Genomic DNA, 11,989 nt, shown 5'->3' with positions numbered 1-11,989 from the left:
TCCTTCGCAGTGTATGCTATGGAGTTGGTATCTGGCCAATGACACACAGTTTTATATAATCGGTGCTATCATCCTAATTATTGGCGTACGGCATTTCAAGTTATCTGCATTCACCACACTATTTTTCTTGGTATCGTCGTGGATTACCACGGCAGTCATAGCGTTTACGAACAACCATCGTCCAGATACTGATGATCCGCTAGCACTCTTCGATAAAATTTATGACAAGCCCTGGACACGTCTGGGTCCTTACCTTATTGGTATGTCTGTTGGTTGGATACTATTCCGTACCAACTGTAAAATTCGTTTACCACGTCTAACGGTAGCCACGCTCTGGGTTTTGGCCATGCTCAACTTATTTGTTCTCGTGTTCGGGTTGTATCGTGCCGAATTGTCACAGTTTATGGCAGCCGCGTACAGCTCACTTAGTCACTCAGCCTGGGCTCTATCGCTGGCATGGATTACTATTGCTTGTTCCACAGGATATGGCGGCTACATAAATACATTGCTTTCAGCTCCTTGCCTATATCCATTCTCGCGGGTCACTTATTGCGCATATCTCGTACATCCGATTGTCATACGATCCATGGCATTGAACACCGATGCCCCCCTTCATCTGGGCGGTGACACAATGGTATGTTGGCAGTATCTTCTTGGAAATATCTGAAGATATATGTAATAATATAAAATTATAATTTTTCCACACAGGTTATATTGTTCTTCGGACTCGTGGTGGCCTCGTATCTGTTATCGTTTGTAGTGTCGATGTCATTCGAAGCACCCGTCGTAACCATGTTGAAAATCCTGTCTCCTAGTCGAAAAAAGCGTATCGCTTAATTTAAGTATTGTAATATAATATTTGTATATGTTTAACGTATACATGTACATATGTATGTATTTAATTACTTTTTCATTTACATTTGACTCTTGTTCCTTAAGTTTGTAATCAATCAACATGCACAACTTCATTAAAAAAATTAACTGTTATACATATGTACACTGACATACCGCAAGGAAATACTCTAGTGCAAAACTTGTTCAGGCGGCTCAGTTTTATGGCCCCCTGCACAATTACCCTTTTTTTGTAAGACTTTTATTACCGTTACAGTTTACCAGTAGCGAAGTAGCCTCTAGAAATTTTGTATTTATGACCCATCGCAATACGCGGCAGTCATCTCTTCATAAAGTCGCGCTCAGTATAATCTTGCGCAACTAGTTTGCGTCTATTTAGTGTCTGAACTAGTGAACTGTCTGCCAGTTATCATTTCCCTTGAGTATATGGTATACACATACCTAGATGTACATATGTATAAAAGGTACAAATAAAAATTTTAACTATTTATCCACGCATGGACATACATAAGTACTTACATACAAGGTGCGTTCCAAAGTAAACAGTAAAAAAGTAAACTCTGGTGGCGCCATCTATATGTCGACTAGTGCATTAGAATCTGTTATCCTTTATCGACTTCCAGTAAAAATTTCATGACATTTCATCTATTGGAAGTGAAGTTATTGCGTTTTAAGTGTCAGTATGTTTTTGTCAACGGTGCGAAAATGAGCTTCGAACAACTTTCCCAAAGCCAACTTTAAATTTTGTTTTAAATTGGTAAAACTTTTACCGAAACGTTTCAATTGATGAAACAAGTTTATGGCGACGATTGCCTATCCCGCAGCAGAGTGCATGAGTGCGACTTCTACCTTTTCGGAAAAATGCATTTGCCGATGAAAGGAAAGCGTTATGTGGACGTGGAGGCCATTCAAAAGGCTTGCACCGGCATACTGGCGGCCATACCGGGCAACGAGCTAAAACACTCGTTCGACATGCTTTCGGACCGTGCAAAAAGCTGTATTAAAGCAGAAGGAGACTATTTTGAATAAAATTAATTGATTTTGTCGATAACCATTTGTTCTGTCTTTTTTTTAAAAGTCCTGTTTACTTTGGAACGCACATTGTATATATCATGAACCATTTTCGACCATCATTTGTGACATTGAATCGCAATTTGAAACACTGGCTTTGGATTCAGGCTAAACTTTTGAGCACTAACTTTTAATATTACAATGTCATAAACGAACATATGCATATAAATATTTATTCCGAAGCTAACGAACGCACTCATGCTGTGAACGCAGAAATTGCAATGAGTATGCATTTGAAAACTCAGATGTACCGATTCGATATAAAACCTTTAAAACATCCGCTCATTCTCATTTAGATTAGTAGCATAAAAGTTATATAGCCTATACACACATGTCTCAGTACCTCTTTAAAAAAGGGTACACGTAGATATGTATGTATGCATGTATTGGTCTACAAATTTTTTATATGAACATTTTCGATGAAATAAATAAATGTCATGATTTATAAGTCAAATGCACAAAATTAAAGTACATAGTAATTATAAGCCACAAATAAAAAACTACGTACATATTTGTTTCATTTTTATATTACAACCTTAACAATGTGAATATTTGTATAGACTTGTACACTCCCGACAACTGATTAGACCCATGTACCGAAAATAATTCAGCTTTGCGCTCCGCTCGGCTTTCAGCATCCACTCTGCAGGCACCCTAAGAGCTTATCAATTGAGCAGATAATCCGATGCATGATTTAGGTCGTCTGGTTATGTAGTTCCTAAAACATGAGCTAGCCATGGTACTACAGGTTGAACTACCACAGATTCGCTTAATTTCTAATTGTTTGGCAGGTATGAATATTTTCGCCACTACCGTTAATACTATCAAGTAATCATATAAAAATATTTCGTTTAGAAAAATGTTATTTTGTAGCAAAAGATCCATATTCATCCATTCATAATCAGAGACCGTAAGCATTATGAGTTTTTTTTTTTAATTACGTAATAATGATTACATATTGCGTTTTACGATTTTCTTCACCGATAACGATTAATTTTAATTTAAACTATTATAAATAATCATTATTTTTGAGAAAAAAAATAAAAATTATTAATAATCATTATTTTCTCAAAATAAAACTTACCTTTCGATCAGGGGTTTTTATGAAGTGTTTGTCATAAATACTTTAAAGACATTAGCAGGTCCTGAGATATGTATGTGATTTCACCTAAAAGTGGGCGGTGGTACGCCCATCATCCAATTTTTACCGCGGCTCTTATAAAGTCCTCGCATACCATCTCGGGGGTAAAATTTAATGTCTCCGGCGTATTTAGTTACTAATTTATCGCTCTTTAAGTAATTTTTCACAGTTCCGTTCTAGTAGATTAGGCGGGGCTATCTTCAGATTTTACGCATTTCTACAGTGTTGGTAGAAGTGCTTAAGGGATTTGTTCTGAGTGAATTGGGTTATTTTAGCTTGAATGGTTTGGGAGATATGTACATTAAACCTTTTAGAGGGTGGGTCCACGGCCCTTTTTCCAAAATTGTTAACTCACAGGTGCCACTTGCTACTGAGTAAAAACACGTCAAGTGGACCCCCCATTTTCCACTTGATCATCGAATTTGAATGTGAGTATTTTTTCATAAAGTAGTCATCATAAGCAAGTAATCCCCTGCTCAGTTTTTTTAAATTTTAATTTTAACAACAATTTTTTTTTAATTGAAAATTTTTTCTACTTTTAGTTAAAAAATTAATAACTAGAAAACTATTGGTGATTTTTTAATGAAATTTTCAGGAGTTATAATTCAAAACTTTTACTTTGAAAAAATATGTATGAATTTTATTAATTTTTTTTTTTCAAATTGTTAATTAACTTTCAAGTTAAGAAATGAAAATTTTAATGACTTCTCCCTCAAAAATTAAAAAATTTTTTTTTAGTATTTGGCAATAAACATTAAAGTAACGAAATCCGCAAAAAAATTTGACCGATCGCGATTAGATTAAGCAAAAAAACATTTTTATGACGGGTGGTAGCGCTGCCGGTATAGCGGTTCGGCAACGCAACACTTAGAGTGTGTTGCATATTTCATTTGTATGTTGGGATGATGGTCTCACATTTTGAATTAGCATGAATGTGGTAGAACAATATGCATAATACCAACCCGCTTAATAGTTTCAAAGAAATACTTAAGACGGGAATTCCCTAATCCACCAGAATGTATTGAATACCCGCTATTAATATTTCAAGGCCAAATTTTTAACTGGAATGTCCTATTCTTTAAGTATTAAAAATTCATAATTTCTTTAAATTGAATATTTTTGAGTATCTTAGTCATTGACTTATCTTTAGAATTACTTAGTAATTATAAATAAAGAATACTACTTCATTTTTTAATTAAAAATATCGTTATTTTATGATTAATTTTATTTCAACAAATGAAAGATAATAAATTAAATAGTTTTTCATAAATAAACAAAAAGAAGTTAAATAATTCTTAAATTAATTCTTATAACTTATACGTATTGCTTTATTTCTTTTTTTTAACTTTATTGGTAACGATTTTAATGCCTTTGGCGAAATCTTTGCACTCGAGTGTAATGATGATATTCTCATATATTCAGCTCTGTGATGATGATATTGGCGGGTATTTTTTATGGTCACACATCGGTCATAACGTAATTTAAACATCTTCTCATGGGAGTCATGATCTTTTAGAGAGCAAAAACCAAAGTTAATTGTTTTAGTTGCATTCTTACCCCATTCAAATAATGAAGTTGCATTGGTTATGTGCTTATCGCTTTCTCGTTGAAGACTTGCACGAAAAGCTTGCCTCTTAAAACTACCTGCCAAACCATCACATGCTCCTTTCCCATGAGAAGTAGCAAAAAAATTTCATTCCGCGTACACGTTGAAATCTTTTTTATGATTCATTAAATTCAAAAAATTATACTTATTTTTGTACTGAGAAGCAGCTCCGTCCGAAAAATAGGAAATCTTTTTTTATTTTATCCGCTCCAAAATTATTGTTTAGAAATTTTATCAATTTAAAATTAAAAAGGTGAACTGAGCTCGCGTCGTGACTAACTTTTTCCGAAATTACCACGTAGTTTATATGTTTCATTTCTTCATTTTCTCTATAGTACACAACGTAAGGGTGAATTGTAGCCTGACTGGTATTCCAATGATGAGATTGGATGGCATTTTAAACAGTAAAAGTATAATTTTTAGAAAAATCAAGGCAAACGATAAATTCTCCATCCTCAACAGATTTTTTAATTATCCATTTTAATATCCAATTAAATGAATTGCAGCATTTATTAACGAGGCTCATGATTAATTATCAACGAAATTATGAATGGCTCGAGATATTCCTTTGTTGTTCACATACTTGTAGATACTGGGACATAAAATATTAAGATGCTTCATATTTATTTCTTTTAACCGCAAAGGATTTAGTTCGAATATCATTTTATTTAAAACAAGTATTGTAATGTTAATTGGGTGTTTTATAATGAATAGAAAAAAATATGGGGTAAAAAAATTATGGATTTTAAATACTTAAAGAATAGGACATTCCAGTTAAAAATTTGGCCTTGAAATATTAATAGCGGGTATTCAATACATTCTGGTGGATTAGGGAATTCCCGTCTTAAGTATTTCTTTGAAACTATTAAGCGGGTAGGTATTATGCATATTGTTCTACCACATTCATGCTAATTCAAAATGTGAGACCATCATCCCAACATACAAATGAAATATGCAACACACTCTAAGTGTTGCGTTGCCGAACCGCTATACCTGCAGCGCTATACCGGCAGCGCTACCGCCCGTCATATACATTTTTTTTTGCTTAATCTAATCGCGATCGGTAAAATTTTTTTGCGGATTTCGTTACTTTAATGTTTATTGCAAAATACTAAAAAAAAAATTTTTTATATTTTGAGGGAGAAGTCATTAAAATTTTCATTTCTTAACTTAAAAGTTAATTAACAATTTGAAAAAAAAAATTATTTAAATTCATACATATTTTTTCAAAATAAAAGTTTTGAACTATAACTCCTGAAAATTTCATTAAAAAATCACCAATAGTTTTCTAGTTATTAATTTTTTAACTAAAAGTAGAAAAAATTTTCAATTAAAAAAAAATTGTTGTTAAAATTAAAATTTAAAAAAACTGAGCAGGGGATTACTTGCTTATGATGACTACTTTATGAAAAAATACTCACATTCAAATTCGATGATCAAGTGGAAAATGGGGGGTCCACTTGACGTGTTTTTACTCTACTGTGAATTAAAATACAGTTCCACATCTTAATTTAATGCTTAGTTATGGCAATTTATAAAATTTCAATTAATGGCGTTTTGTGGGCGTGGCAGTGGTCCGACTACGCACATCTACGACTCGTCCTCACTTTTTTGCCAACAAACACGTGTTCATTAAGGTTCCTCAATTTTTACTTAAGTTATCACTTGCACAGACGGACAGGCAGACAGTCACTCAGATTTCAACGCGTCCAACAAACACGTGTTCATTAAGGTTCCTCAATTTTTACTTAAGTTATCACTTGCACAGACGGACAGACAGACAGTCACTCAGATTTCAACGCGTCCTGATCATTTATAGACATATAACGCTATATCTAGCTCCACTATTTTTAGATGATGCAAATAACCATTAGGTGAACAAAACTATTATAATTTTTAAATTTTAAATCCCAAATAACCGATAGAAAAAAATTAATCTCAAACACTGGTTTGAAAAAAATATTTGCCGGATTGAAGAAAATCGGATACTTGTGAATAAAATGCTTATTTTTATTGAAATATCAATATTGTTTCTTTTTATCTTATTTATACATAATTGTTTTTAGTTATAGTGTTTCAGTTAGGAATAATATATAAATCTTTCCTTTTTTATCCTTCTTCATTCCAGCTTTTAATTTGACAAGTAATTTTTTATTTGCTACGCCAATCTTTAAATTAAAAAATATATTCTCAATTTTTAATCCAAGATGGAATTAAAAATTTCCCAAAATCAGAGTTAAAAGTTCAGAGTTTAATTTTTAATCCCAAAATTGGAAATAAAAATTGAAAATCTAAAATTTTTGAACTTAAAATCTCGCAACCCTGCTCCTTACCATTATTAAACAGAATTCTGTAAGATCGGTGTACTTTAAGGTAGATACTTGGATTTGAATAAATATTTAGAGCTTTCTATAGCTATTTTACACACCTAGTATAATTCTTTAGAAACTACTATTATTTTTCAACTGCACCCGAAATCAAGCTTTTATTATAACATTAATGACTTACGGGTCACTTTCTCCAAAGTAATAAATTGTAAATACAATACACAAATGTATCATTACGTCGTTTTTTCTTCACAAAAATTCGTCCAAATTATCACGACATACAGATAAAAAAAAACCAATAGCATAGTTAAGTTACAAAACATTTAGTGCATTTATTTCGGTGCTACATCTTTCGCTTTTAACTCAAAATAAGGGAATGTTAAAGTTTATATAGATTCCTTTGTGTCAGACAAATTCTACATTAGTTGTTCTTTTTATTCGAATTACGCGAAGACGTCATAATTTTCTCAGTCTCAGTATTTTCTTCAATTACATGTCCTGTATCCAGCCTATTCTTGTCCACTGGATAGAGCCAACGCTGATATAAATATATAAGGAACACAACATCATCACGCAAACATGCTACCCTATGCGCGGTAGGCATGGTGATGATGAAAGCAAAGAAATCATCTATAAAAGTATTGAACGCCTTATACATAAAAGCTCTCCATGGTAACGCAGCAACGGACTTTAATTTATAATTTACAAATAACTGTGGCAACATAAATAGAAAACCAAAGGCATAAACTCCATTAACGAGCGAGTTAAGAGTCCACGAGTACCAACTTTTATGTGGCTGATAGAGGAGTGAATAAATAGCTCCTGCCAAGCATAATGGATATAATAAATAACTCAAATATTTCATTCCTTGCTTGTCAAATTCTTCGGTTTCCTTTTCCGCACTTCTACTCGACTGTTGTTCTTTGGCCTGTCTCCTTTGAATGCCACGCATTCCTACTTCTAATTTTAATATCTTCTTACACTTCCATAATTCTATTAGCACTCCAAGGCCAGCCGGAACTAGAACTAGCATGGATGTGTTTTCGTCCAGTAAATACATAAAAATCACAATTTGTGAGAATGCTCGCCATAGTGTTGTACGAGTGGAAAGACCCTCGTAGGTCTTTTTTCTACGCCAGAATATAACATCATTTTTGAACGAGAGGAAATCAAAGAGGATCTAAAAGAGAATCCAATATTAATCTGCAACAAGTTTCAAAATTACTATACTTACATGTACACTGGCAACAAATATGGTGCCGCAGAGGAAATATACGTTGGTATCAGAGAACATTCCCTTTACTTCATCAATATCCTTCCTAGAGAATCCTATAGTTTGCATCATTTGCATTGCGTGTTCAACCATAAGCATTAAACGTAATTTACCAATACCAATTGGCTTATAATAAAATGTTATATTGAATTCGGTGGTATTTCTAGTTACTTGTACCAAATTTTTTAAACGCGTATTAAAGAAATCAGTCTTAAGGATTGGCATTATTTGACGGTTGCGATTAATTTGTATTAATTTCGCCATCTCAGGTGGAACATCGGTTTTTGATAATGATATAGCATCCGTGAGTAAATTGATGTGAACCTGAGACATTATGTGTGTAACTGGTTTCTTTTCCCCAACATTATCGCTAAGTTTTCCAGATTTCTGTTTTTCATTTTTCTCGGGTTGATTTATATTCGAATTCTTCTACAAATATTATGGAAGATTCAATCATAATGAGTTTGTTTGTCTTTTCATTGCGGTTACTTACGCTTTCACCCAGTAAATTAAATGCTTCTATTCGTGGAGTAATAAATTCTGTCAATCTGGTTACGTGGATTACGGTAGGACCATCTCTTCTTAGTGTTCTCCATTCTAGTGATTCTCCTTCTAAAGCCAACACAACCTTAAACGAAATTGGAATCGAATGAGCATTATAATATATTTACAAATCAAATAATTGTACCTGTAAATAGAGGCTTCCATTTCGACGAGTTTTTAATGGAACATCAATTTGAAAATCATCTAAATATGAATTCCTATAGTCGAAATTCTTAGTACTAAAAATTTTAAACACTTCGCTTGTAATTGGGTTTGGGGTGATGGATGTAAATAGTGCCAATTGCATTCGTCGATTATCAGTAAGAAATGAGGAATAGCAGGGTCGATCTGAGCAGTGTAACGTAGTAAACAGCTGCGCTATCACCCACATAGAATGGGCTATGTAAGCCATAAAGGCAACGCCCAATATCGTTGTAATTGATGGAAAAAACATAACGGTTATATTATTGCATTACTTTACATGAACCGATAAAAAACGTGCATCGAGTTGAAATAAAACAATATCAGCTAAACTGTTACTATCTTCTTTTGTTATTAAAATCCAACTAGCCAACTGGGCCGGTGAAAGATTGTAGTAACATATTCAACATTCATGTTGACTGCTTCTTCTTACCTAAGACATTGAGAGCCAGTTCATACACATACTCTTTTGTAACCCAAACCGTTTTATTGTGGGCGAGGAGACGACGTGGAAAGACGAAGGGACAGTACCACTCGTGCTCAGGTGCACACTTTGTGTTCTTGTTCGTAACTGCCCTTTTCAGCATTCCTTTTTATTTTCAAATTCCTTTCTTGGTTGCAATTGCGCTCGGTTTCAAATTAATATATACTGTGTTGAACACGGATGACAGAACAAAATCGAATCGACGATAAATTGCCAGAAGCAACTAGACAGCGAATTCGTAGTTGCCAGAATGTTCTAGTAGTAGAGTAGTTAGCGAATTCGTAGTTGCCAGAATGTTCTAGAAGCAATGTTTTGTTACAGATTTACCAGAGAACGTATATCATAGAGAAGGTTCATGGTGTGCCGATTGTCAAAATGTTCCTCTTGACGGAGGGTTACTCGCCAACTTAAGAGGATCTCACCTCAAACAAATTATAAGCGGATTTCACCAAAATTTTACCCCTGCGGAGCGCAAAATAGCAGAATTGAGCATTTTGAATGTTAAATGAGAAAAATAATGCTAAATTCAATGTTAAGAAATGTACGCTTACAAATTCGTATATTTACAATGCGCAAACCACTTTGCATAGAATTTTAAGATATTCTGCATATACAGGGCGGCTCACGAATCGTGCTACAAAAATTAACCGTAATAAGTTTCTTTTTATCAATCTTTTTTAGTATTGTATAGAAAATTTTAATTTTATTTTATACAATTAATTATTCCTCCATGCTCAGCCATGCATATTGGACACCTAATTAGAAAATTAATGCGGGCTGGAGGGTTCAAGTCGGGATTGCCTCAAATATCTATTTAATGGACTGCTTCAGTTCAGTCAGATTTCTGGGTTTGATTTTGTACTCCTCTTGCTTGACATATCCCCATAAGAAAAGACCACGCGGTCGCAAATATTCTTATACATATATATGTAAGTATATGTATAATTATGTGTGCATGTAAACAAATATGAAAGTACCCATTATAATTGTTAATTTGTCTATATGCAACGTATGTATGTAAATATGTACACTCATTGTTTCATGCGAAATCTCCGTTGCCACGGACAACCAATGGCCGAAGCTCACGCTTTTTTGTTTTCTTGTCAAAGAGTCACTGTGTAGAAGGACTGACGCGACGACAAAGCGTCACAACATTGTGTTGTTGGTAGAAAATCCGAGCTGTGCCGAAAAAATATTAACGAACGGCCGCCGATTGTCACCGCTTCCCTTGCCGCTCTAACAGCTTCGCCCACAAATCATCGTAAATATGTATGTTTATATATGAGCATGCATACATATTGACGCAGATTTTTGTGAGACACGGAAAAATATTTTAAAATTGTAAAATATTTTAAATCGACAAAAGCTTTGTTGCCAGTTTTGTCAATTTTTTCTGTGTTTTGTGGGCTTGCGTGGTTGCAACTTTTCCCTTCCAGAGGGAATATCAGAAATTTGCTCAATTTATGATTTTTAGCTTTTGCCATCGTCGCGAAAAGAAGCTTGTTGGCAAACGCATGCTCGGGGGGATGTGAGGGTATCTGTTTTTATGAATGAAGCGAGGTTGCTTGTTAAAAGTACGCCTGCGTTCATGAATGAAAATGTTTTTGTTGTGTAATTTACTATAAATTTGGGCTTCGCCTATTTGGCTGACATATTGACTTGTGACGATTGTTGTTTTTGTAGAACAATGTTTGTAGTTTTTGCGGGTGACATATTTACATGTGAACGCACACACATATGTAGGTTGGTTTGTGTATACATTATTTGTCAATGCGGCTGGTCCGCAATTGAACCTTCTCTATGATATACCAGAGAACGTATATCAGCGTGTGAATTGTCAAAACCTAACAAGATTTTAATAGAGGATTTCACCACTTTTGTCTCGGAAGGAGACATTTTAACAGTGGAGAGTGAACAGAGCTGAGCATTGTATGAAAACTATGCTCAGAGACTTGCTTTGATATTACAGCTGCATGTTAGCCTTTTGGCTTATATTCTTATACGTTTATATGCAATCATATTTATTGATATGAATATCATTTTGCGAATTTTTATGAATGCATGCAAAACTGATAAGATCTTTTAAATTATGAAATTTCGAAATAATATTTATAGTCACTTTGGGCATTTAATAATTTTATTTAGTTTTTACCTAATATACAAACCTAATAAATATTTAATATTATAATAATAGAGATTAAATTTATTACAATATATGTATGTATGTACATCTTTTATCATATTAATCTTATATAGTCATATGTATGTACGTATGTATTTGAATGTACGCATTCAGAAAGTCAAATCATGATTTTATCACTTATCAATACACTATATGTGCGCGCATTGATTTATATGTACACGCATATATCTACATAAAATTGCCGAACAAATAATGCATACACAAACCAACCTACATATGTGTGTGCGTACACATGTAAATATGTCACCCGCAAAAACTACAAACATTGTTCTACAAAAACAACAATCG

General features: G+C 33.6%; 2 protein-coding genes across 3 annotated transcripts in view; one reads left to right on the top strand and one right to left on the bottom strand.

The window, feature by feature from the left end:
- LOC106624690 (nose resistant to fluoxetine protein 6) overlaps positions 1-2,426 on the top strand; it is a 50,753-nt gene extending 48,327 nt beyond the window's left edge. The window contains exons 6-7 of the mRNA XM_036371939.2: positions 11-634; positions 709-2,426. Coding sequence (XP_036227832.1) covers positions 11-634; positions 709-837 — 753 coding nt within the window. The 3' untranslated portion in view covers positions 838-2,426. The remainder of the gene's footprint in view (positions 1-10; positions 635-708) is intronic.
- A 4,878-nt stretch (positions 2,427-7,304) lies between these two features.
- LOC106624691 (lipid scramblase CLPTM1L) lies at positions 7,305-9,456 on the bottom strand. 2 transcript variants are annotated; one of them, XM_036363556.2, is made up of 4 exons: positions 8,959-9,456; positions 8,764-8,898; positions 8,232-8,696; positions 7,305-8,177 (listed from the first exon to the last, which is right to left on the bottom strand). In XM_036363556.2, the coding sequence occupies exons 1-4, from the start codon at positions 9,265-9,267 to the stop codon at positions 7,419-7,421; spliced, it is 1,668 nt and encodes a 555-aa protein (XP_036219449.1). In that variant the 5' UTR covers positions 9,268-9,456; the 3' UTR covers positions 7,305-7,418. The 2 variants fall into 2 exon arrangements, with proteins under 2 accessions (XP_036219449.1, XP_014099930.1); XM_014244455.3 differs by having other exon boundaries at positions 8,232-8,699; positions 8,959-9,453.
- Between the last annotated feature and the right edge of the window lie 2,533 nt (positions 9,457-11,989).

The sequence above is a fragment of the Bactrocera oleae genome, chromosome 5 (assembly GCF_042242935.1).
Source record: "Bactrocera oleae isolate idBacOlea1 chromosome 5, idBacOlea1, whole genome shotgun sequence".
Taxonomy (NCBI): Eukaryota; Metazoa; Arthropoda; class Insecta; order Diptera; family Tephritidae; genus Bactrocera; species Bactrocera oleae.
The sequence above is the reverse complement of the archived record's forward strand: the minus strand, read 5'-3'. Positions and strand labels throughout refer to the sequence as shown.

What these genes read in the sequence shown, in the direction of transcription:
- LOC106624691 (XM_014244455.3), bottom strand. Translation starts at nt 9,267, where the DNA reads ATGTTTTTTCCATCAATTACAACGATATTGGGCGTTGCCTTTATGGCT. An exon ending in ATGGAAGCCTCTATTTACAG is followed by an intron (nt 8,899 to 8,958) that starts GTACAATTATTT and finishes ATTTCGTTTAAG; the next exon opens with GTTGTGTTGGCTTTAGAAGG. An exon ending in TTAATTTACTGGGTGAAAGC is followed by an intron (nt 8,700 to 8,763) that starts GTAAGTAACCGC and finishes TAATATTTGTAG; the next exon opens with AAGAATTCGAATATAAATCA.